Consider the following 27173-nt stretch of genomic DNA (forward strand, 5'->3'; position numbering starts at 1 on the left):
ATTGACCGATACAGACCATAATAAATACGTAGGTTGATGGTCACGAGAGGATCCGTCGTACAAAATTTCAGACAAATCGGATTATAATTGCGACCTCTAAAGGCTCAAGAAGTCAAGATCCCACATCGGTTTATATGGCAGTTATATCAGATTATAGCCCGATTTGAACCATACTTAACACAGTTGTTGAAAGTCATAGCGAAACACATCGTGCAAAATTTCAGCCAATTCGGATAGGAATTGCGCCCTCTAGAAGCTCAAGAAGTCAAGACCCCAGATTGATTTATATGACAGATATATCAGTTTATGGACCGATTTGAGCCATACTAAACACAACTGTTGGAAATTATAACAAAACACGTCATGCATAATTTCAGGCAAATCGGATAAGAATTGCGCCCTCTAGTGACTCAAAAATCAAGACCCCAGATTGGTTTATATGACAGCTATATCAAAACATGGACCGATATCGCCCATTTACAATCCCAACTGGCCTACACTAATGAGAAGTATTTGTGCAAAATTTCAAGCTAGCAGCTTTACTCCTTCGAAAGTTAGCGTTCTTTCGACAGACAGACGGACGGACATGGCAAGATCGAATAAAATGTCATGACGATCAAGAATATACTTACTTTATAGGGTCTCAGACGAATATAGAATGACAAAATTCGTATACCCCCATCCTATGGTGAAGGGTATAAAATTGGTGACGAAGATAATGCGAACTCATTCCGTATAAGTAGTATTGAGTTCTATAAGCAAAATAGCTGCGACATGTCGCTGCATCAGGATCAATTTCGCAAAATTTTAATTGCAAATATGACTAAATGTTTACGAAATGGCCGAATCAACTCAGCTTCAGTACTGTTGTCTTTGTTGTGTGTTGTTGTTTGACTTATTTTGTGTTCTGACAAAGAAAATAGCCCTTCGAATTTCGCAATAATTCGACAGGCATTTTCGCTGTGAATGAAGTCAGACTAGGCTTAAAGCCAAGTGTCGACTTCGTATTATAAAAAAATATTGACGAAGAAAATGCGACCGCATTCCGTTGAAGTGGTACTGAGTTTTATAAGCAAAATATTGGGACATGTCGCTGCACCAATAAAAATTTCGCTCCAAATAATTGACGATGTAATTAAATGCTCACGGCATGGCCACCAATCAGCTCTGTTTCAATGATGTTGTCTTTGTTGTGTGTTGTTGTTTGACTTTTGTTTGTGTTGAGGCAAAGGGTTGAAACCGTAGGATTTTACAATAATTTAATAGGCTGCAATAATTTCGCTGCGAACGAAGTCAGTACTAGCAGAATATATTCATTTACAGGCAGTGGCAGTTGCCCAATAACAAAGTAAATTAAAATAAAATTTTATTTTCTTTTCGATCACATATGAAAAAAGTCTTACAACGAATGGTTATCATGAACCAATATAGAACTATTGTTGTCTTATTCTATCGCCTTGAAATTGATTAAAATAATATGTTTAATTACATAACTGAGAGTGAGAAAAATGCTCACGGCCAACTATTTCGTCAATAAATTTGTAACAAAACAAAACCATCTTAAAACTACATAACAAAACAAAATGTTCAATAACATATGTGGTAGTTTTATCATAAAGCGATTCTATGAATGTGTGTAGATATGTATATGTGTAAATCACGTACAATGTATTGTATAATTCTATAGTACAAGAATGTATGTAGTATGTATGTATGTATATCACAGTTTGCTGATTAATATAAAAGTAAATACTAAACGAAAGTACAGGTACAAGGAATTTTTGAAAACGAAAAAATATACTTAAATATATGTAAACAAGTGTTGCAATTGATTTTTAAATTATAGAGAAAGAGTGATATTTTTCATTTTTTCTATCCTCTGTACGAACCAGACATTGTCTTCATAAAAAATTGTGGTATAATGTATTGGATTGGATCATTGTCGAAGTTTTCGTTAAGTATTCCAAATAAATAAAAAAATACATGCTGACCCAGGCCAAGAATTGTTTTTCTCAGACTCATTTATTTCGTTTATTAAAGCGTTTTCGTGCATTTCAAGTTTTTCAACAAACTTTTTTGTGGCATATTGCGTACGTGCAAAGAGGCATAACAGCGGATGTATTATAAACGTAAATATTAGAATATTTCTTTGTGTGGCTTTTATATTTGTTTATACTCTTCCGCAGGACTTTACGCTCTTAAATGTACAACTCTTTGGCTATTGTATGTAGGTATTTATTATTAAAAAGATACGAGAACGCTCCAATTATTTTTTTTTGCTTTTGCAGATTCAGTCTTACATGTGAATTGAATTTCATCAATTTGGCATCAAGGTTATGCCAAAGTACTTGATTTCAGATTTGAATGGGATTTCAACACTCTCAACATCAACATTTAAATCAATCAGTTTATAGATAATTGATTTGTGACAGACCGAATCAAATGCTTTTTCGATTTCCAAGGAAATAGCCACAGTACAGATTTGATGTTATGTCACTGTGATATTTCAAAAGGGCATGTTGGGTGGAATGTTCCTTTTTAAAGCCAAATTGAAAATCAGAAATAGGGTTAATAATGAATTCATTTTCAATTTTTTCCTTTAGGACAAGCTCAAAAACTTTCCCGACATTTGATAACAGTGAGACTGGACGAAAATCACCAGGAATATCGCTATTTGCCTTTTTTAATTGAGATTATGTTGGTTAATTTCTAAACAGCCGGAAAATATCCATTATTTATACAATTGCTGTATATACAGGTAAGAAACAGAATTGTAGAATTTGGAAATCTTTTTAGAAGAAAATTAGAAATTCCATCGCAGTAACTAGACTTTTTCCATTTAAATTTTTAATAACTTATGTAATTTTTCCAGAATTAGTGAACCTAATCAGTACCTGTCAGGATTTCCACTGGAGTTGAAATTCAGCTATTTCGCATTCACCAGTGATGGTTTTATTATTCACTTTCAACTGCTGACAGAAAGACGATTTTCTTTTACCTGCTATGGAATAGATTTCTTTGAATGCAGATGGACCAGGATTGATTTTTGATAATCTGTCATTAAACTGTTTAGCTTGTCTAGAGCTAATGTTTCCTTTATGATAGTTTTTAACAGCTGGATTTGTTTAGATAAAATTATATATTTACTATTTCCATCTCTATGAAATGTTCTTTTCAGATCCTTTTGCCATTGATGTTTGAGTTTGAATAGGTTTTTGGCCTTCTCGGAAAACGCGAATTTATGTCCATTGGTATGAATCTTCTGAGAATTAAAGTCATAGATTGTGCCAAGGACCACATTAAAATCCTCAATCAAGGAATTTAGCTCATTGTTGGACAGATTCGCTGTTAAGGATGCTTCAAAAACTGTTTCAGTCTGTATTTTTATATGAAGTGAAGGTATGCGGTGGATTCATAATTATTCCTGAGCACTCAATATTAATTTTCATTTTTAAAGGGAAGTAATCCGAGAATGATGGCAGGAGGAAATCTCAGCGTTTTGGAGAAAATTGTCGATCAGATTTGAGTTTAGGAGATAATGGTCGAGGAACGATGAGCCGTTTGGATATGACGGGTAAACATCGCAAAGCCGGGTAGTATTCAATGGATTTTCGTTAAGCCAACTCAGTAGAGTTTCGAATTCGAGAACCCAAGATTGGGTTCTCGAACTTATCTAAATCAGATTCCAATCTCAAGGAAGTAAGTTGAACGTTTCAAAAATCTTCTACAAAAGATGGGTCTGTCTTCGATAGGTTTCAACATACTGGCAAAAGATTTACCTGGTGAGGTCAATGACATAACGACTACTCTCTTCAGATTTTGACGGCAATATTTTTCTCCACCTCAGCCTTGGCAGATCGTCGCTGCCTTGCAGCAACATTTTTCTTATAAATTGGACACCCTTTCCAATTCGCTGGATGACCCGATTCACCACAGTTCTTGCAGAACGGATCGGAAGTATTCTCTCGAGTTCTTTGGCATTGGCCTGGATCATGATCTTGCGCACATTTTACGCAATTATATGCAGAATAGCAGTTGCGGGAAATGTGACCCCAACGTTTGCACCTGTGACACTGAATGTCACTACTTTTTCGCTTAGGCTTCTCGCAAGAGATAATTTAGTGTTCAATTCCTCGGATATGAGATATATCTCAAATTTCTTTTCCCGGGACGCAACGTCAACAAGAAAAGGCAAGTGTCAAAATTGTTTTTAGTTGAAGATGGCGTTTTGAATTTAGCTACTTCTGCAACACTTTCTGGTACAAGTCTGTCCAACTCAGACTTGATACCAGTAATGTCAGAATCTGCATACAGATCTCGAAGCACCAGAGACACTCGTTTCAACTCTTTTGGAGTAAACGTTCTCTTGGCTATCCAAAGAGCCATCATTGAAGTATCCACCGCCGGGTCTGCGAAGTACAACTTAATTTTGTTTTTATTAATATTCTTGACTTTGAATGTAAAATCAGGAAAAGTAGTCTTCATTCTGTCTACAAGTGTTTTTATGTTAACATTGTAAACAAATATAGGGGGGCACCATTTCGTCTATGCAAAAAGGGTTACATCCTTGTTGGTCGGTGCCGCGATTTCAACCAAAAAAATAATAAAATTGTTTTACAAAATCTGCGATAAAAACAATACGTCTGGTTCGTTTCAATGTTTCCAACCGCCCCCGCCTAACAGCAAAATATTGAGTGCACTATCTATCAAAATCAGTGATTAATGCATCTCTGATTTTTGTGTATGTTACTAGTTCGCGCCATTTTTCGTTGTTTGTGTATGGCATAGTTCTTAAATAAATATAACACACAAACAACCATAACTGGTTGACAGATAGTGCACTTCGCAAGAAAAAATATTATTCAGCTGTTTACGTTACACTGCCTGGTAATTATGTCATGTACTATATATACTAAGCTGGTACTATATTCGATTACTTCTTTTAGATAATAGATTTTAAAGCAGAAAAACTTGCAGATTTCATTTAGTAAGACATTCCCTTATTACTTATGACAAAATTTTAATAAAATTGTTTTTTCTTATCATTGTTTTTCTCGTAATGTTTTAAAAAAGTAATCGGGAAAAATGGGGTTTCAACGGTGAAAAACGAACATAGTACCAGCCATAACTTGTCTCAATATCGCCAGCTATTGAGAAATAATACTGAAAATTCTGTTGGGCAAATGTTGAAATGAAAATATTTTATCACTTAAAACTATTAGTGAACATACCACAGACTCCAAGAACAAACTCTTCCTTGAAGACTTTCTGACCTCTTGCTTAGTCGTTTGGATTGCAAAACAAAAGCGTAACTTGGATACCATTGACATGGAAAACAATTCTCTATTTAGATCCGAACATTTTTCTTTGATAAGCTCTGACAAATACCATTTGACAGATGTTGAGGCCAGTCTACTATGGCTCTTTGACATATTGATACGTAAGTTCCCGTTTATTTAATGAGCGAAATATTTTTTGTTAAAACGCTGCAACAAGAAAACTTTGATGAGACAAAAGATATTTCCCTCTCATGGGTTCAATTGCAAAGTTATCAATTCCCAGTGAATGATGAAAGAAAAAAAATAAAAGCGCGTTTGGTTAATCATTCCCAGTGAATGATTGATTAATTTGGTTGATATTTTCCGTAATATTTACTTTTTTCACTTTGCATCACCCTGTGAATTTAGAAAATTTGTTCTTATTGAAAGTTAGCGACGTCGTTAACTTCACTATTTATTTACAGTGTTTTGTGCATTTTTAGTATTGTTTCCCAATATTTAATAATTAATAAAAAAATACAGAGTACATGTTCGTAGTTTCTATCAAACTGTAAAATTTCTTGGGGTTACGCCACAATCAAAGAAAAGGTAACTGAACAGTTTTGAAGAATTGTTCTTCAATTTGATCTAGTGATTAATAATATCTATTAATAAGCACAAATAGTGAAACATTGCCATCTAATAGTTTCTTAAACATGAAGATTCACAATTACACATTTAGTAATATAGTAATGTGTAATCATTTCCTATACTCAGTCAAAGTCAAAGTTTATTACAACCTGAATCCTAATCTGCCTAGTCCTTAAGTACCATGTCAGGAAAATGTTATGTGTGTTACAAGACATTAATTATTACTCACGGATTCTAATATAAGTTTGAATAGAAAATGATAGATAAATGTAAATCATTATACAAACGGTTAATATTTATATATATTTTGTTGTAAATAAACCTAAGGAAAAAACAATGGCCAGTATGTCCAATTCCCATGAATCAATCCCACGGCGTAGTGTGTGAACTTTATCAATACGCTATCGTTGAGACCTATGTGGCCTATAAAATTATGTTCCTTCCTTCCCAGAACAATTTTGCAATAAAACTATTTGCGTAGGCTAAAGGGTTTTTTCTGACCAAGAAATACCAAGAGGTGGAAGAATAAAGGGCGCTTTGTCATAAAGTTTATTGGGTTGCGCTGTACAACTGATGGAGGGAGTTGTGTCCTATGGATTCAACGAGACGGATTAGTGGAACCAAGAAACCTCCACTTTGATCAAAAAAAGTGGAAGGCGTCGAGACGGGAGATAGCGATCCGCTGATTGTTCGCGACTGCAGTTGCAGCTACTCCATATGAAGCAATGCATTATCAGCAAACCGTGTACGCGCCCCGTACTCCCAGTGACAACGATAAACACCACAATCCCATGGCAGACCTACAGTAGAATTTTATAGCAATTATACAAAATATTTTTAAAACGGATTCTAAAACTTCTCAAAAAAAAGAGCCCTAAAAGACCCCTTTGCGAGTAACCGTAAGCTGAAAATTTAGAAAACTGTCCGGAAGAACTTGTTTGGTTACATTAAGATGTAAACTTTCAAAACGCTAATACTCATTTTGCCTCTCTTTTCATATCTGTGCAGTTTTTCCCGTTATTTTTTATTGTGCTCCTCAGAATTAACTGTTATCGTTAAAATCTATGTCTCCTTTTTAATAACATTCTTACCATAAATCAGCTCAATCGATTCCTTTGTGTTGTTGTTGTAGTAGCAGTTTTTTGTTCTATCTTTCGTCTGCTTGATTCTGTTGAGTGTCAAGATTCAGGAACTATGCGACCAGATCCCCAGAGGGATCTGGGTCTGAGTCGAGTAGGTCTGGCTGGGCAGCCAAACAGGTAACGTGTATCGTGTGGTTCCTGGTCACAATCGCGACATACATCTTGCACGTCGGCATCAATCCTTGCTCTGTAGAAGTTGAGGCGGCTGCATCTGCTGGAACGTAATTGAGCCACAACTTCTCTGGTTTGCCGGGGGAAATCAATTTCTTCAGATGCAATGCGAGGTGGTCGCGCTTCAAGGACTTCTTTGTCTGCACCCCAATTGCTGCCGGCAAGTGACTTGAGGACCTTGCTTCTACTTTTGACTTTATCGCAAATTATTTTAGGACACTTCATGGTCGGAATCTTTTCTCCATCGACCATCACAGTCAGCTCGGCATCACCTAACGGGTATTTGTAGTGAACAATGTGGTTGAAGATGTGGTGGTAGATATCTTCAGATTTCTTGCAGCGAAATATGAAATATGATCGGAGGCCTGTTGCCATGATCGTACAGTCGTCCGCATTTGATGCGATCTCTATGCCGTCTGGAGGGGTTGGAATGGAGGATAGGTAGAAGTTAAACAGTGCCGGAGATATCACCCCGCCTTGGAGAACTCTCTGTTTCACTCTACGGTGCTTCGACTTCTTATCCCTAAATTCCACAAATGTCTGGCGACCAAACAGATAATTCGCGACACAGCTTTTCAGGCCTGACTGGAGGGACGTGTTGGCGATGTCCTCAAATAGTTTGGTATGGCTGACCGTGTCGAATGCCTTCGATAGGTCCAGTCCCACGAGTACCGTCCTATCACATGGCCTGGGCTGATTGAAGCCACGGCAAATGTGTGCGGTGATGGCATCCAAAGCAGTGGTTGCGCTATACAATCTTCGAAATCTATGTTGATGCTTGGCGAATGGAAATTCTACGAGGCTCGGGAGAAGTAATGCCTCAAGCGTCTTTGCCACTGGTGAGAGAAGGGAGATCGGTCTGTACGACTCCTCCGAACTTGGGTCCTTTCCAGACTTCAGTAGCGGGATCACACTGCCCATTTTACAGACATTGGGAACTATAAGAGTGTTCAAAGACAGGTTGAGGACAGAAGTAAGGCTCTCAACCCCAGGTAAATCCAGATTCTGCAGCATCAGTGTAGAGATTCCGTCGGGGCTCAACGCCTTTGGTGATTTGGGACGACGGATGGCATTCGTAACTTTGCCCACGGCAAATTATGATGGCTGTCCAACGGCTCGGAGACCACGGATACGGCGAATGGTTCTCCCCCTTGCCCTGTCACTCTCGGGATGCACAATAAATTGACGGTTGAACAACCTGTCGCATCTCTTCGGATCAGTCACGGTTATTTCGCCAAAAGTGACTGAGATCCTGTCATCCCGTCTACCGGGGTTCGAAATCGACTTAACAGTGGACCATAGCTTGCCATAACCGGTCTAAGTTACATTGCTCTAAGTGTTCCAGCCTATGTTCATTGACTACCATGTTTATTTCCTTCAGTCGTTTCTGTTAAACATGTTCCCCGCTGGTCGTTACCTACGGGAGAATGCCATGAAATGTAATGCGCATTCAAGTCCCCTAGAACCAGACGATTATGGCCAGATAGTAACCCGCTTATGCCGAGGTTGTAAGCTTGGCCATTAATTGGGACACAGCTTCCAACCGGCGGTATGTACACGTTGTATAGCTATATCTCGGCAGTACCGGAACTGACTTCTATCCCATGCATTCGATGTAGGGGTCACTAGCGCTAGGCGCAGGCGAGATGGGTCTATATTGCACGGAACGGTTACGAAGCACATTGTATTAGTGACAACTGTGCAAGCTGCAGGTGTTGGTCAGTTGTGCCTCCAGGATCGCTGCGACCAATATATTCTTCCGACTCATAAAATCGCCAATATCGTCGATCTTGCCACGGAAGGCGATGACGACGACGCTTGTGGCCCACAGGCAGTGGTACTCGCAGACAAGCGCGATGGGATTCGTTATACGGACCCCATTAACCCCAGAATCAGCGAGCTGAATCTGGGATTGAGCGAGCTGAATCTTAGGCAAGGTGTGGTCTACTGTTAAGTCACTCTCGAACCCCGGTAGACGGGATGACAGGACTTTAGTCAATTTTGGCGACGAAACCGTTACTGATCACAACAGATGCGCCAGGTTGTACAACCGTCAATTTATTGTGCATCCTGAGAGTGACAGGGCACGAAGGAGAGCCGAAATATATTGTATTATTTTTATATAAAATTTAAATACCAAAATTCTTAACTCATTGGTGCGACATAGAATGATCTTAATATGGAGTTTTTGTTTTTGTTATTTTTTCGCATTTCTAATAACAATGAAAATATGTATACAATAGATGCTTATTGTGCTGTTTTTAAAGTATATTTACTATTTCCTAATGCATGCATTCATAAAGCTATCAATATGGCTGCCGAAGGATTTCGTCAATGTTTACTACTTTGGAGTGTCGACTATTGGAACTTAGAAGGTAAAAGGAAACTTGTGCTGCTGTATGTTATTGTTTTTTTTTATCACAATATACTTTATAAAGTAAAAAAGTTTATATGGTTTTGGTTAGACAGTATTGGAACCGAAAAATCGTTATACATAATTAGATCTAATTTTATACAACGTAACATGTTAGGTTAGGTAAGGTTGAAAAGATGGTGCGGATTTTAAACCGTCCCATACCACTATGGACTTACACCTAAGCCAGTAATCGGCTTGCTGTGCGCTCTAATTACTAAAAAGTAACCTCGCAAAAGAAAATCTAAGTTAGGAATCCCGTACTACATACAAAATCCTTAATTGTTTTCCATGCAACGCCCCTAAGTACCATGTACCACATAATATAATCTGATCTATTTTTATGCAGTTACTTCCAGATCAAATTTTATATAATTAGATTTTAATTTATAAATACATTGGCTTTTTATACATTGATACCAGTAAAAAAGTGATATCAACATAAAATAAGAAAAAATATGAAGCAAGCGGAACATGGCTATGGCAGAACATTTGTCCCATAAGCCCAACGTAGAGTATTGTTCCAAGCGCCTCGTTCTTCTGCGGTCCTTCTAAAATCTCTGACACCAAGTTTCGAGGTGTCTACCACCACTTGAACATTCCACGGGCTCTTGGTCGTCCTGGTTTCCGTGTACCACTGTGATCGCCTCAAAAGAATTCCTTGCTGGAGCTTCTTCATCCATTCTGACAACATGACCTAGCCAACGCAAAAAAAAAACTATGCTATCTTCGTCATACAGCTTGTGGTTCATACGACGCTTATATTCTCCATGAATGCAAACTGTTCCATATATTGTATTTTACGAAGGATTTTTCTATCAAACACTCCGAGTACTAACTCATCTGCCATCCCACGCCATATAACAGCACGTGTAGTATCAGTGTCTTGTATAGTGTAATTTTTTCTGTCGAGAGGTTGCTTTGCTCCTCATCTGCTTGCTTAGTCCAAGTAGCATCTATTAGCCAATATTATCCTTCGTTTTATTTCAAAACTGGTATCGTTTGCTTCGGTGACGGCGGCGCCGAGGTAGATGATGTTGCTGACTATCTCAAAGTTATATTTTTCAATTTTGTCTATTTTCTTTATCTGATCGGCTTTACAGGGCTTTGTGGGAGTTGATATCGACCTATAATATTGATGTCGTCGGCATAGGCAAGTAGCATATATTCTCTTGTGAGTAGTGTGCCATGCCTATTCGCACCTGCATCTCGTATAATCTTCTCCAGCAGGATATTAAAGAGATCACACTATAGGCTGTCTCCATGTCTGAAACCTCGTTTGGTATTGAACGGTTCGGAGAGGTTGTTTCTTATTTTAATCGAGTAGCGTGTATCAGCAGGCGTTATCTTGCAAAGTCGTATCAGTTTTACAGGAATACCAAATTCGGACATGGCCTGAAATACCTTGTACGTATAGGGCTGTTGATTCTTGTTGAACCGTTGAGTGGAGCAGACGTTTTGTTAGTTCACTCCGTAAGAATTTTCCTGTAACTCGAAATAGGTCATTATTTTTGGAAGAAAAATTTAAGTCACTCAAGGATAGCGGGAACTTCGGATGTCAACGAAAGCGGTGAGCTGCTTATCGAATATATTATAAGTTGCAATCTGGCGGTTCATAATAAATGGGATAAAGCGGCCTTTATTACCAGGAACAGGCAGGAGGTACTAGATATTACCTTATTACGTAAGATATAAGTGGAAGAATATGAGACTGGGATGTGTTGGATGATCACAGTTTCTCTTATCATCATTATATTAGTTTCAGCCTTGGAGAAGATGCTGCAGAAGTGGTCCCTGGCACGGAAGAAAGGCGGATTGGGACAAATTTCGGCACAAATTCTGCACGTCTATCCTTTCTAGACCAGAAAAGAAGTGGAAAGTACGGAGGATATTGACATAATGATCAAGCGGATCACAAAATGCCAAGCCAAGGGGCAAACAGCGACCGCCATTTTGGACCCCAGAGCTGGTTAGTCCAAAGAAGGACTGCAGAAAACTTCAACAGAGCAAAAGCCACAAGAGCACCACACGATTGTGGCCAGGCCAGTGTCGGGAAATGTATCGTTCCTGCAGTTAAACTGCAATGGACTGCGAGGCAAGATTGATGAGATTGTGGATTTTATGAGTCGGAAGAGCATATCGGTCGCAGCGATCCAGGAGACAAAGCTGACTAACACCTGCAGCTTGCACAGTTGTCACGGCTACAATGTGCTACGTAAGGATCGCTCAAGGAATGGAGGTGGGGGATTGGCCTTCGTTATACACCATTCCGTGCAGTATAGACCTATCTCGCCTGCGCTTGACGCTAGTGACCCATACATGGAATGTATGGGGGTAGCAGTCAAGTCTGGTACTGCCGAGATAGAGATATACAACGTGTATATACCGCCGGTTGGCAGCTGTGACCCGATTAATGGCCAGGCCTACAGCCCCGACATAAGTGGGTTGCTATCTGGCCATAGTCGTCTGGTTCTGGGGGATTTCAATGCACATCACTCGTCATGGCATTCTCCCCTAGGCAACGACCAGCGTGGCATAGCTTTGGCAGAGCAAATAGATAGCTCCACGTTTTGCACGGTGAATGAGGATGCCCCCACTAGGATTACGATGAGGTGCAGCAGCTCGCCAGACATCTCAATCGCATCCCCTGATCTCCTGAGTGACGTATCCTGGCAAGCCGTCATCTCTTTGGGGTCAGACCACCTCCCCATAATCCTCACCATCGACCGACCACCCGACTTCATAACCTCTGAGCGCCGAACGTTCATCAACTACAAGAAGGCCAACTGGACTGGCTTCAGAGAGTATACCAATCGCCGCTTCAATGAACTGCCACCCCCCTCTGATGTGCTTGTGGCCGAGAGGAAATTCCGAGACATCATCAACGCAGCAGCCGCTCGCTTTATACCAGCCGGTCGAATACCGCAAGTGCGACCCAATTTCCCGGCGCAAGCAGTGGTACTCGCAGACGAGCGTGATGGGATTCGTGCTATGGACCCCGCTAACCCCAGAATCAGCGAGCTGAATCTGGAAATAAACAGGGTAGTCAACGAACATAAGCGGAATTTGTGGCTGGAACACTTGGAGCAATGTAACTTAGGCACCGGTGCAGGCAAATTGTGGGCCACTGTTAAGTCTCTCTCGAACCCCGGTAGACGGGACGACAGGACCTCAGTCACTTTTGGCGAGTTAACCGTGACTGATCCGAAGAGATGCGCCAGGTTGTTCAACCATCAATTTATCGTGCATCCCGAGAGAGACAGGGCAAGGAGGAGAGCCATTCGCCGTATTCGTGGTCTCCGAGCCGATGAACAGCCATCACAATTTACCGTGGGCGAAGTTACGAATGTCATCCGTGGCGCCAAATCTTCCAAGGCGTTGGGCCCCGACGGAATCTCTACATTGATGCTGAAGAATCTGGATTTACCTGGAGTTGAGTACCTTACCACTGTCCTTAACCTGTCATTGAACACTCTTATAGTTCCCGATGTCTGGAAAATGGGCAGAGTGATCCCGCTACTGAAGCCTGGCAAAGACCCGAGTTTGGGGGAGTCGTACAGACCGATCTCCCTTCTCTCACCAGTGGCTAAGACGCTTGAGGCATTACTCCTCCCTAGCCTCGTAGGAGAATTTCCATTCGCCGAGCATCAACACGGATTTCGGAGACTGCACAGCACAACAACAGCTTTGCATGCCATCACCACACACATTTGCCGTGGCTTCAATCAACCCAGGCCATGTGATAGGACGGTCCTCGTGGCATTGGACCTATCGAAGGCATTCGACACGGTCAGCCATGCCAAATTATTTGAGGACATCGCCAACACGTCCCTCCAGCCAGGCCTTAAACGTTGGGTCGCGAATTATCTGTGTGGCCGCCAGTCATTTGTGGAATTTAGGGATAAGAAGTCAAAACACCGTAGAGTGAAACAGGGAGTTCCCCAAGGCGGGGTGATATCTCCGGCTCTGTTTAACCTTTACCTATCCTCCATCCCACCTCCTCCAGACGGCATAGAGATCGTATCATATGCGGACGACTGTACGATCTTGGCATCAGGCCCCCCACCCATTGATGACATCTGCGATAGGTTGAACGTCTACCTCAACGAGCTTGCCTCATATTTCGCTGCAAGAAATCTGAAGATATCCGCCACCAAATCTTCAGCCACACTGTTCACTACAAATACGCGTGAGGTGAATTCTGAGCTGACTGTGATGGTCGATGGAGAATTGATTCCGACCATCAAGTGTCCCAAAATACTTGGCGTCACATTTGACAGCTCCTACACTTTCTCCCCACATGCCACAGCAATCTGCAATAAAGTCAAAAGTAGAAACAAGGTCCTCAAGTCACTCGCTGGCAGCACTTGGGGTGCAGACAAAGAAACCTTGTTGACCACGTACAAAGCAATTGGCCGGTCTGTGGTAAGTTATGCAGCGCCAGTGTGGTCACGTCAGCTTTGTGACACGCAGTGGAATAATATTCAGATCTGTCAGAATGCCGCCCTCCGAACTGCGACGGGCTGCCTCCTTAGTTCTCATGTGGACCACCTCCACCAGGAGACAAAGATCCTACCAGTGCGAAGACATAACTACATGCTGTCTAAGCAATACCTTTTGGGCTGTTATCGCAGAAATCATCCAAATCATCATCTTGTGGATAGATACCCACCGCCCAGAAGCCTTAAGGTAGATCTACATGATCTAGAGCGTGAGGTCCAGCGCTACAAGAGAGAACCTCTAGATCAAGCGGCATATCAAGCGGGTCTGAACAACATTCATGCAGACACGGTAGCAGACGCGTTAACTGGCTACCGGGTGAATGTAGTCCTTGGAGAACGACCGCCACCCATTGCACCCGAAGAAATCGACCTCCCCCGGCAAACCAAAGTGATTCTGGCTCAATTACGTTCCGGCAGATGCAGCCGCCTCAATTCCCACAGAGCTAGGATTGATGCCGACGTGCAAGATGTATGTCCCGACTGTAACCAGGGACCGCACGATACACGTCACCTGTTTAACTGCCCGGCCAGACCCACTCGACTCAGACCCAGATCCCTGTGGACGCACCCCATCTTAGTCGCGGAGTTCCTGGGTCTTGACACTCAACAGAATCAAGCAGACGAAAGATAGTACACAATAAACTGCTACAACAACAACAACAACAACGATTGTGGCATCTATATGGCTGAGCTAGGAAAATATAAGGTCGAGCTTAGAAAGGCTCAGAACAAATTCTGTATAGAATTCTGCAGCTCCGTGGAGGATACATCTGAGGCCTCTAGGTTAAGGAATATTCTGTCCTCGAGACTATTACAGTATGGTATATTCAGAAGTCAGAGAATGTATGGACAATGTCTAGTGAGGAAACACTAGATCTACTCGTTGATACACATTTTCCGGGAAATTCTCCAACGGACAACGTGGCGCCAGAAGGGGTTGTCACTGGTATGCATTCGTCGGAGGCTATTAGGGAAATTGTGTCTAAGACGAAAATCCTTGGGGCGATAAGAAGTTTCGACTCCTTTAAGTCGCCAGGCCCTGATGATGTATCACCGGTTGAATTACAAGCTGTGTCTGATAGACTGGTTCCCTGGCTTAGGGAGATATACTCTGCTTGTATCAGAATGTTATATATACCTGTGGAATGAAGGGACACGAAAGTAATTTTCATTCCGAAAGCAGGAAAACCCTACCACAAGAAAACGAACGTCTGTCATCTTTTATGCTAAAGACTCGTGAGAGGTTGATAGAAACACGTCTTAGCAAATATTCCTGGAGATCGCCTGTCGCGGAAGCACCATTCATATAGTAAAGGCAAATATTAAACAGCTCTTCACGACCTTGTTGGCTCCATAGAGGGTTCTCTCGCTGTCAAGGAATATACAATGGTAGCATTTCTTGACATTGAAGGTGCTTTCAATAATGTAAAACCAACGTCAATCATGAAGGAGTTGGAGTTTCAAGGCATCAACTCTACCGTAAGTTTATTAACAACTTACTAAGATGGGTCAGCAGAGGATCACCTCAAGGAGGTGTCTCCTCTACCTTGGAATATTACAATATATTATTGTTTCTGGAAGAAAAAGCTGTAAAAGTGATCACGTATGCTGATGACGTGGCAATTGCGGTTATGAAAAAGTTTCCCAGCACTCTAAGAGATATACTTCGGGAAGCTCTACGAGCAACAGCAAAGTGGACTACCGAAAGTGGTCTGGGAATAAATCCGACAGAAGTAGTTCTTTTCAGCAGGACATAGTTGCCTACAGTGGAACCTATCTCATTGGGAGGAGGGAATATTTCATTTACAAAAAGCGAAAAATACCTGGGTGTTTGGTTGGACAGGAAATTGAACTTCAAATCCAACATTTTGGAAAGGGCAAGAAAGGCAACTCTTGCCTTATGCACCTGTAAGGAGCCATTGGCTAAAGTTGGGGGTTTAGACTGCATGTCACGCATTGGGTAAATACTGCAGTTGTCAGGCCTATAATGTTATATGATGTTGTTGTCTGGTGGACGGCGCTTCAAAAGTCCACCTACTGCTCAATGCTAAACCGGATCCAAAGGATAGCTTATTTGTGCATCACAGCCGCACCTAGGACGACACCATATGATGCACTAAATTTAATGCTACATCTTATGCCTCTGATCTTTGTGGCTACCCAAAGTGCAGCGATCACTGCCGTGAGCTTAAGGGTGGAGGCTACGGACACTATGTTATCCTTGATACAATATCCGATATTCCAGGCAGTGTTGATTACACCCTACCTGAGCCGCTTTCTGAGAACAAGTACTGTACCACTATTCCTGATAGAACCGATTGAAACTACGGATCCAATAGCAGTCGGTTGTACGTACCGGATTGTCCCGATGGAGTTCTTCATCGGCAAGGGCTGCCGTCTCAGTGCATAACACACTGCTACAACAACAACAACAACATCGACTTCTATACAGATGATTCCAAACTAAACGACCAGGTGGGCTTTGGGGTGTACTCTAAAGATCTAGAACTGGTCATATCGAAAAGGTTACCCGACCACTGCAGTGTGTATCAAGCGGAGATCCTTGCAATTAAAGAAGTGGTGGAATGGCTAAGATATAATGTCATTACGACGATTTGCATAAATATCTTCTAGACAGCCATTAAATCCCTGGAGAGTATTTCTGAACACAAAAACCCCGACTGTCGCAGATCTCCCAACGAGATGGCTGAACAGTCCAAAATTCACCTGTTCTGGGTGCCGGGCCACAGAGATAGTCCAGGGAATTATAAAGCGGACGAGCTTGCGAGACTAGAAACTACCCTACACATTCCAGGGATACTGGAATCTATGGATATGCCTCTAGCGACATGTAAGTTAAGTTTTCAGAACCAGGCCGGAAGGACAACGAATGATAGATGGTTATTGGCTAGAACAGACATCTTAATCATTGTGTCCGTCATGACAGGTCACTCTCTAATCGGAAAACATGCTGACAGACTGAATGTTGCCATCAACGACTTTTGCAGAAGCTGTGAGGACATCGAAGAGGAAGAGACTATTGAACACCTTCTGTGTGTGTGTCCCGCACCAGCAGTCAGAATGAGTTCCACTTTAGGTTAATTTCTTTGAAAACCAGTAGTCAGAAGGAGTTCCGCTTTAGGTTCATTTCGTTGAAAACCTGTCTGATTTAGCGGATGAGAACATTCGCAAGTTATTGGGCTTTTTAAAGCGATCTGGATGGTTCAACGGTAGGAACTAGAAGGCATATTCCTTCTTCTGTTCCTGTGGTATCACAATGAATAAAAACGTCTAAGTGAGTCTGATGGCAGGGGCTGTCGAAGGCAGCTTTGTAGTCAACGAAAAATGGTAGGTGTTGATTTGTCCTTATCTGGTCTATGGTGGATTTTCCAGGTCTAAAGCCACACAGATAGGGCCCAATTTTTTCGTTGACGTTCGACTTTAATCTTTCACAAGGTACGCTCGATAGTATCTTGTATGCGATGGAGGGAGACTTATTCCTGTAGTCGGAACATACCATCTTGTCCCCTTTCTCGTGTACGGGATATAGTATGCCGAGGTTACAATCATCGCGTATACGTTCTTCTAGCCAAATTGCGCAGACGAGCTAATGAAAACGCCTTATCAGCGTGTCGCCTCCGGTCGTAAACAGATCAGCCGACAACCCATCGGCTCCTGCTGCTTTATTGTGTTTCAGGCGGGTTACTGCTACGTAGACATCGTTTTGGCTAGGCGGTGCACATTCTATACCATCATCAGGGATTGGTTCTGCGGTATACTCATGGTTTGATATTCACATCTTTGGTAGAATTTCGGACTTCATTCTGGCACCTGTCGATTCGCTCACACTCACATCTTTCCATTTCCTTCTTCTTCTTGCGGAAGAAATGATTTAAACGACATAAAAGAATTTTACATTCGAAAATTAATAGAAGACACCTGAAGAATGCCATCGTCACCGGTTTGCTCACTTCCATCACCAGTCCAGCTACCGCCTGTGGCATATTGCGGTGATACTGGTGCACCTACTCCAAATATGTGCTTTCTTTTTTCCGAGTTAGTAAATACAGAAGAATTTTCGATTCAAAGTGAGAGAGGTAAGGTAGAACGACATTGCAATGAACATGTAAGACTGACAGAAGGTTTCGACGTTATCCAAAACTGTCCAAACTGGCAATAAAAATACTTCCTATCCCAGCAAGTATTGCTGCATCCGAACGTGTCTTTTCCTTAGCTGGAAATATTATAACTGAATAAAGAAACCGTTTAGATCCTAAGACAGTTCATAGTATTTAATTTTAAAATTCTTTATTTAAACGAAATATTTGCTACAAATTTAAATGTTTTTGTTTTTATAACTTTGTGAAGTACATATTGATTTTCATGGCATTGTCTTTAAAATAATTGTGTTGTATCATAATTTAAGTTTTATGTATATGTACTATTTAACTTGAATTATATTTTTACAAGAATTATTGTGCTGCAAAAAAGTTTCTTTGTTGTTTTATAATAACTCCGCATTGCGATGCTTTAAAATATTGGACTCCAGAATGAGCTTTTATATTCCTTAAGAAAGTGATATATATAAATTTACATATATATATAAACTGCTATATAGTATTTACCGGCCCCAAATGTTTTTTTGTTTTTTATGTAATTTAAAAAATTTTGCTTTCTATTCTAAAATGAAGCAAAATCAAAGCCTATTAATTTCAGCTGGACAAATAAATCCAACAACAAAATGAAACAACCAAAGAAAGCAGCGCCAAAAAAACAATTTAATTGGATAAACTCCTTGATAATAAATCAAAAGTTTAATTACATTTAACTATACAATAAGGAAAGGTCATACGGCGTACTTGATATCCGTTTCACATATCCGCATCATATATACTTTTTAAAAATAACTTCATGTAAATGTTGCCCGTTACTTCGGCGCCGTTTCAAGCGCATTTATAAACCGATTATCTCAAAATTTTGCAGAGGGATTTCCTCTATAAACCACGCCCACAATATGTACGGATACCGGTCAACATTCTTCTTTTAAATTTAAACAAATTTTAATTTCGACAAACTGGGCTACATACCTAATGTGATGTAGGGTAACAAAAGGTAGACTTTGCTTGACTTAAGTCTGTCCCAACTTGTTAAAATTACTGGTTACAAAACAAACACGGGCGGATATGGCAGAAACGTGTCCGAATTTTACGACAATCGATATGTTACAAATGAAATGACAAAATTAAAATAACCCTGTACTTTGGTGGTGCGTATACAAATTATCAAAGTTTCAACTCAATATCTTCATTATTCTGGTTTTATCGTATTTTGCTGAAATTTAGAGCGGAAGTTTCATTATACCTGTCTATGGTCACATCGAATATGGTGGAAATTGCTCTAAATTTGCATAGGTATAGTTCCCATTTACTTCTGACCCTCGATTCCCTTGCCCGATTTTGGTTAAATTTCAAGTTTTTATTGAAGTAGTATTTTTTAAATAAAAAAAAATAATTTTTAAATAAAAAAAAAATAATTTTTAAATAAAAAAAAATTAATTTTTCAAGTTTTTTTTGCCTGTTAGGGCGAGATCATAAAAATTTTACGACCTTTGTTTGTTTCTCTTTCGAGACGAGCTGAATGATCGAAGATGTAAATGGAAAAAGAAAGCCAAAGTTAGCAACACACAACAACCACTATGGGACGCGTTTCGTCTTTGGTTAGAAGACTTCAACCATATTAGGTGTGATGGCTTCAAGGGCTGTGCGTTGGTATGTTGTATTTAAATCGTATTAATTGCGAAAACGCATCTATGCTACAATTACCACATTAACCAAGCTCGACAACCCTGCTTATTACCTGTACTTTTTCCAATGCATTTATTTTTGTGTAATGGCAGACATTCTGTCTGTGGTAAATTGCACTTTCTTCCGTACCACACATGAGTTAGTTCATCTGTTGGAAGTTGAATTGATGGCTTCGAACGCTAAGACAACGGCCTCGACGAAACGCGTCCCATAGTGGTTGGTGTGTGTTGCTAACTTTGGCTTTCCTTTTCCATTTGCATATTCGATCATTCAGCTCGTCACGAAAGAGAAACAGACAAAAATTAAAATTAAAAAAAAAAAATAATAATAAAAAGAAATTATTTTTTTTTTATTTCCTAAGCTACAACAACGAACAAATAATTAATACTTTATGACCATCAAGTAAAGAAAAGGGAATTTTAATGACTTTTATATAAAATCGCACCCGCTATCAAATGTATTAGGCTTATCGCCATAAATTTATTTTTTTAATGTAGGAACCACCAATTGTAACAAGATTTTAAAATGGTTTCCAAAAGTCGCAATTCTAAGAATATTGAGAAAATTTTTTGCTTGATTTTAGAGCTTAAAAAAATCGCCGACTTTTGACACGCAATTTCCCCTGACATGACTATATATGACGGGAAATGTTTTTTTAACTAGTTTCAATCGTCCACTTTACATCAATCCAAATTTCATAACCTTATCTCTTTCGTAACTCGAACTAAAATTTTTCTAAGAGAGTTCTATTTGTGGATATTTTTCTACCCATTCGTCGTTAATGAATTAAGGTTTTTAATGATATTTTTCTATAAATATATCTATATATAACAAACACATATTTTGTACCTTGCCACGCACTATTTTCCGTAAAAAGTCGTATAAATCGGTTCAGTAAATTAACATTTATAGCCTTCAGAAGTTATAGTGGCGAATGGAGGTCAACTTTGACAACCTGTATCTCACTATGTATTCAAGATATGGAACATTTACTCTCTAGTCTAGTCTCTGAAAGCTTATATACTCTTCTACAAATGTCTAGATCAGATAAAAAGTTGTGGTCGCATTTACATTTTTAAAAACAAACTATTGGGTTGCCCAAAAGGTAATTGCGGATTTTTTAAAAGAAAGTAAATGTATTTTTAATAAAACTTAGAATGAACTTTAATCAAATATATAATTGCCATTTTGTTCGATAACCTTTTGCCATCTTCCTGGCAAATTTAGTATTCCACGCTCATAGAACTTCTGGCCTTTATCTGCAAAAAACTGAACCAAGTGCGATTTTATAGCCTCATCATTGCCGAAAGTTTTACCATTTAAGGAGTTCTGCAAAGATCGAAATAAATGGTAGTCTGATGGTGCAAGGTCAGGGCTATATGGTGGATGCATCAAAAGTTCCCAGCCAAGCTCACTCAGTTTTTGGCGAGTGACAAAAAATGTGTGCGGTCTAGCGTTGTCCTGGTGGAATATGACACCTTTACGATTGACCAATTCTGGCCGCTTCTCCTTGATAGCTGTATTCAATTTGTCCAATTGTTGACAGTAAACATCCGAATTAATCGTTTGGTTCCTTGGAAGCAGCTCAAAATATACCACACCCTTCCAATCCGACCAAACAGACAGCATAACCTTCTTTTGGTGGATATCAGCCTTTGAAGTGGTTTGAGCTGGTTCACCATGCTTGGACCATGATCGTTTTCGACTAACGTTGTTGTAAACAATCCATTTTTCATATCCAGTTATGATTCATTTTAAAAACGGTTCGAATTCATTGCGTTTAAGGTGCATATCACAAGCGTTGATTCGGTTTGTTAAATGAATTTCTTTCAATACATGTGGTACCCAAAAATCAAGCTTTTTCACCATGGTTTGTTTGTTTGTTTATTGAGTGTAACACCAGCACAACAAGATTATATCTTATATGTTAATGTGCTGATTCGCAATAGAGTATATAAAATAATGATTATTCTTTTTAAAAGGATATTAACTAATCTTAACATTTTAAATTATAGTAGTAAATATTAAGGACATTTAAAGAAAAATAATTCGTAGTTCATTTAAAAAATTTAAATAGCTCATTTTTGAATGAAGTTGCATTGCTTATGCTCTGTATGTTGGGAGGTAGGTTGTTCCAGAGACGCGTACTATGTACAATGTACTGTCGTTCAGAGGTTTGTGTGGCAAATCGTGGTTGAATGAGTTTTAGGCCACGGTTGGATCTGGCGAATTTCAGATGTTTGTGTAGGTATTCAGGTTCTTTTGTGTAGATTACCTTGTGCAGAAGAAGTAGACATCTGACATTCAGTAAGTTTGAAAAAGTTAAGTTAAATATTTGGTATGTAAATTGTGATATACGAGCTTGTCGACTTTTGTTAAACACATATCTTGCAATATCATTGTAAGCAACATTAAGCTTTCTACTGGTGTCTGCATCACAATTCGCAAATATCTCGCATCCATATAACAGTGTGGGAATTAAATAACTTTTTGCAAGTAACATTCGGATGTGAAAAGGAGTTGACAAGCGAACAGTCCATAAATTTCGCAGCATCCCACGTACTTTGCCAACTGTTGCATTAATGTGATTTGTCCACGTTAGGGTTGAATTAAAAGTCAATCCTAAATTTGTGGCTACTTGTACAAGATTCACTACAGAGTTACCAATTTTCACAACGAGATCATCAGTTATTGTCACATTTCTTTTACTTATCAGAATCAGTTTGGTTTTGGATGGATTTAAACATAATGCATTATTAACAGCCCAACAATGTATTAAGTCTAAATCAATATTTATGTTAGACACACAGGTTTGGATATCTTTCAGTTTGCAGTATGTGTAAAGTTGGACATCGTCAGCATACATTTGGATTTTAGATGTTGCAGGCACATCAGGCAGATCATTTATATACATGGAAAATAAAAGAGGGCCAAGGATAGAACCTTGAGGTACTCCTTTAAGGACATTCAGAGAGTTAGACCAACTATTGTTATAAAAAACAGACTGCGATCTTTGCGTCAAATATGATGATATCAGCTTGCAAGACGTCTCGGAGAAATTAAATAATTTCATAAGTTTTAGGACAAGAATATTATGGTTTACAGTGTCAAAGGCCTTACTGTGATCCAAAAGAAGGAGAAAGGATATCATTCCGTTATCCATACTTTGACGAAGGTTTTCAATTACATCAATCAGAACAGTGGTACAACTTCTTTTCTTTCTAAATCCAGATTGCCAGTTAGATAACAAATTTTCAGATTTCAGAAAATGCTCAATTTGGTTAGCCATTATGCGTTCCAGTGCTTTAGACAGGTATGGTAAAATGGCGATGGGACGGTACTCATTTTTTGATTTGCGAATAGGTACAATTTTTGCATGTTTCCATTCAAGCGGAAAAGTGGATTTAGTTAGAACAGTGTTAAATATATATGTTAAATATGGCAGAATCTTTGGCACAATTATTTTAATAAATCGTGGATTTATTTCATCAGTTCCGATCGCATTAGATTTAATGGACAGAATGCTGTGTAGAACCTCAGTTTCATTTACACAGCGAAAGGAAAAAGGATTTTCAACAGCTACCATGCACATATTTTCATATATATTTTCAGTAGGATAGACAGTGTTTATTGAAACAAAATTCTCATTTAGTTCATTTATGTTCATGTTGGGTTCCAGCTGAGTATTGCGTTTTTCTCCAACGCCAATTTTTCGTATCTCATTCCATTTAGAGCGACTATTAACAGCATTCTGAAATTTATTATGAAAATACAATGTCTTTGCCTCAGTTATACACTTTCCAACAGCTCTTCTAGCATTTTTAAAATGTTCATGTAGTTGTGAGGTTCTAAAACGTTTCCAACGTCTATATGAAAAGTTTCTTTCATCAATCAAAGTTTTTATTCGCTGGTTAAACCAAGGTGGTTGTGAATATTTAATTGTTATTGTTTTCTCTGGAACACATCGATTGTATATTGAACAGATATGATTTTGAACAAATGATATTTGTTCATCCACAGAGTCAAAATGATAAATTGAGTCCCACGGTACTTCATCAGTAAGGTGATTCAGTAAATTGTAGTTTATTTTCTTAAAATCGCGGTAGGTAATTCTGTTGTCTTGATAGGTCATGACGTAGTTATATGTTAGAAACAGTAGGTCATGTTTAGAAAAACCAGGTGCAGCAAGTTGGTCATAAAACAAAACATTTGCAACATTGTTAACAAAAAATATATCCAGAATGCTGGATGAATGACTCGTAAAATGGGTGGGCACAGAAGTGTTAGTTGGTACTAAGCCCAACAGCTCCATCGAACTGGAAAAATGAGATTCAGACAATATATTGCTATTAAAGTCACCAGCTATAGCTATATTGTTGTAAGAAAACGAGATTGTTTCGATACAAGATAGGAGCATGTCATATGGTATATTGTTGTGGGGCCTGTAAACACAGCCAATCAGCATCTTGTCATTTGAATAACAGTTTATTTCTAGAAATAGGTATTCAATGCTGTCACCTTGTGATGACATACATTTAACAGTCGCATGTAGTCCAGATTTCAAAAATATAGCAACACCGCCACCATGACTTTGCCTATCGGCTCTAAATATGTTATATCCTGGTAAGGTATATATATTATCGCATATATCCGGGCGAAACCAAGTTTCAGATACACATATGGCATCTATAGCAGAATTCACAAAAGTATCTCGAAATTCATCCATTTTATTGTTCAAACTTTGTGCATTTATATGAACAATTGTAAGCCCAGGCATTTGGTTCTTAAAAATCTTCAGCATCAATTTGAGATTATCTCTGGAACCGCAAGAAGTGTCACTTGACATATGTAATACGCATAAGCAATGCTAACAGTATGAATAGTTGACTTAAGTGCTGAGCTGTATTAAGGAAATTCGATTTAAATAGAGGCAAAACATATATATGATAACATAGAAAAAGGCATAGTAAAGCGAATATATAGTAACATACAATTAAAATTATTATATTAAATTTAATATGACACCAAAATATTTCAGGACTCAATATGAGCAACTGGTCTTTCAGGTGTTTCACGAAAGAGATTGGTAAGTTGCTCTATGTTTTCAACAAGCGTAGGGGAATCAGATCCAGGCCGTCTTACATAAACAAGGCCACGAAGCGAAAAAACAGACTCCAGATGTTTTTGTCGCTTAAGCTTCAGTGCATTTTGAAAAATTTTGTAATTATGGTTTGTCAGGTTCTCATTTATATAGAACGGTTTATTAGAGTCAAAACCTGCATGACTCAATACCAGGTTTGAATTAATTGATTTTCTAAACCTCGCAATATTTTTTAAGACAAAGTTTTTGTCAAATGGCGTTGCTAAATGAACCATAATTACAGAGTCTGAAGAGTTATTCTGGTTACGAACGTTGTCCAGACGGTACATAGCTCTAATCGTTGGGATCGCTATGTCAATTGTGTCACAAATATTTGCAAAAATTTGGTACAGGTTCTCCCCATTTTCGGAAGGTATGCCATTTATTCTCAGATCGCAAGCCACTTGGTTGTTTTCAAATTTTTGCTGATTTGCTTTCAGTAATTGAATTTGATTTTTCATTTCAGTCATTGTATTTTCCATACCATCAATTTTGTCCACGACTGTTGTTACTTTGTCAACCCTTTCATTGAGTTTCACATATTTTTCATTTAATTTAGATATCTCGCACTTGATGTCGGCCATACTCTTATCTATGACAGCTAAGAGACGCGACTCAGTTTCAGATAAAAGAGATTTTAAAAGCTCTGTTTGCTTCTCAAATCTCTTATCGATTAACATAAGCATTCGGTGTGGAGAGTCATAATTTGAAAGCCGCGGAGTTTTGTTGACACTTTCCTCACTTATGCTCATCCCCTCTCTCATTCGTTTTGGCGCCAACAACAGAGACTCTCCAGGAGAAATATTGTTGTTGGATGAAGATATTATTTTCACTGATGGCACTTCAGACATGATGAGTTAACTTTAATGTTTCTCAGGGTTAATTGTTGTTGTTGTTGTTTTAGTTCTTCACTTTTTTCTAGTTTAGCACTTTGATATGTGGTTTTGTTTTGTTTTGAATTTGTATTTGAAGCCTGTGTTGTATTCTTTTTTGTAAATAACACGACGGTGATTTGCCAAGCAAACAGTATGAACAAAAATTAAACTTTGTCAGTTAAAAAACACTTTTAAACATTTGAAATAATTTATTTTTGAGGAGCGTTTTAAAAACACGTCTGTACGCAAAGAGAGTTCTGGAGAGTCACCAGTCCAAGACTTTTTATGTGATAATGAACGGTTGATTTTGGTATATTTAACTTCTCTCCTATCTCACGCTCAGTTACACGACGATGAACGTGGCTCATTTTTAAGTGAAAAATCTCCAGAACGGAATTTGCGAAACCAATTTTGACACTGTCTTCCTTTTAAGGCTTTATCACCATACACATCTCGTAACTTTTTAGCAACCTGCTCCGCGTTTCCGCAATTACTTTTTAGGCAACCCAATAACTACAATAAAATGTCTCAGTTCAGCTATGACGAGTACTGCAAATATACACGGATGCTGTCAATGTACACCGATACTGTTAATGTACACGGATACTATGAGCATCGAACATTTTGTTTGGGTATCAAACATGTTTGAACTTTTTCATAAGTACACATCATGGAGTATATGGAATATGTATGACCAGGCACTTCACACTTACGGCTTTATTCATAAAAATATTTTATTATGAGGTTAAAATCTCTTTTAACTATTACACACTTTTTGCTTATAGACTGATTTTAAAACTTCGTATACACATATGCATAATAACAGTCAAATAACTATTGAACGTTTTTCGAAATTTTTAATATTTTATCTGGCAATTCACGTTATTTGGCAATGATCAATCTTCTTATACATAAAAATCAATTTGTGTTTGTTTGTGTGCCTTGAAATTTTCACAGATTGTGTAGGTTAGTCTGGAAGGAAACATAGGCTATATAATCTTTTGATATCGGAAGGGGGGCGGACCCTTCCCCTTACCCCGGGATCGGGACAAAATGGGACTCAAATGAAAGGTATTCATAAGTAGAGTACGAATTGCATATTAGAAATTGGACCCAAGTAACTGGGGGCCGCCTATCCCCAAAAACCCCCTAAAATAGGTTTATTGGTCTATCATGAGAATATGGGACTCAAATGAAAGGTATTCACGAGTAGATTG

The 27173-nt window shown here is 39.0% G+C and overlaps 1 protein-coding gene and 1 long non-coding RNA gene across 4 annotated transcripts in view; both read left to right on the forward strand.

Moving 5' to 3' along the window:
• The first annotated feature begins 1153 nt into the window (after window positions 1-1153).
• Window positions 1154-4640, forward strand: LOC106090837 (uncharacterized). Of its 2 annotated transcripts, XR_001221906.2 has the most exons (7): window positions 1154-1768; window positions 1893-2129; window positions 2187-2227; window positions 2289-2758; window positions 2873-3399; window positions 3458-3782; window positions 3848-4640. It is a non-coding gene; the product is annotated as an uncharacterized LOC106090837 (long non-coding RNA). The 2 variants fall into 2 exon arrangements; XR_009398634.1 differs by having other exon boundaries at window positions 1154-2129.
• Window positions 4641-5717: 1077 nt separating this feature from the next.
• The window catches only part of LOC106090841 (tumor necrosis factor alpha-induced protein 8-like protein), a 35235-nt gene continuing 13779 nt past the window's right edge, over window positions 5718-27173 (forward strand). Inside the window, exons 1-2 of one of the 2 annotated variants that reach the window (XM_013257169.2) lie at window positions 5718-5867; window positions 9526-9597. In XM_013257169.2, coding sequence (XP_013112623.1) covers window positions 9534-9597 — 64 coding nt within the window. In that variant the 5' untranslated portion in view covers window positions 5718-5867; window positions 9526-9533. The remainder of the gene's footprint in view (window positions 5868-9525; window positions 9598-27173) is intronic. The other variant, XM_013257170.2, reaches the window with a different exon arrangement.

Source organism: Stomoxys calcitrans, chromosome 5 (genome assembly GCF_963082655.1).
Source record: "Stomoxys calcitrans chromosome 5, idStoCalc2.1, whole genome shotgun sequence".
Taxonomy (NCBI): domain Eukaryota; kingdom Metazoa; phylum Arthropoda; class Insecta; order Diptera; family Muscidae; genus Stomoxys; species Stomoxys calcitrans.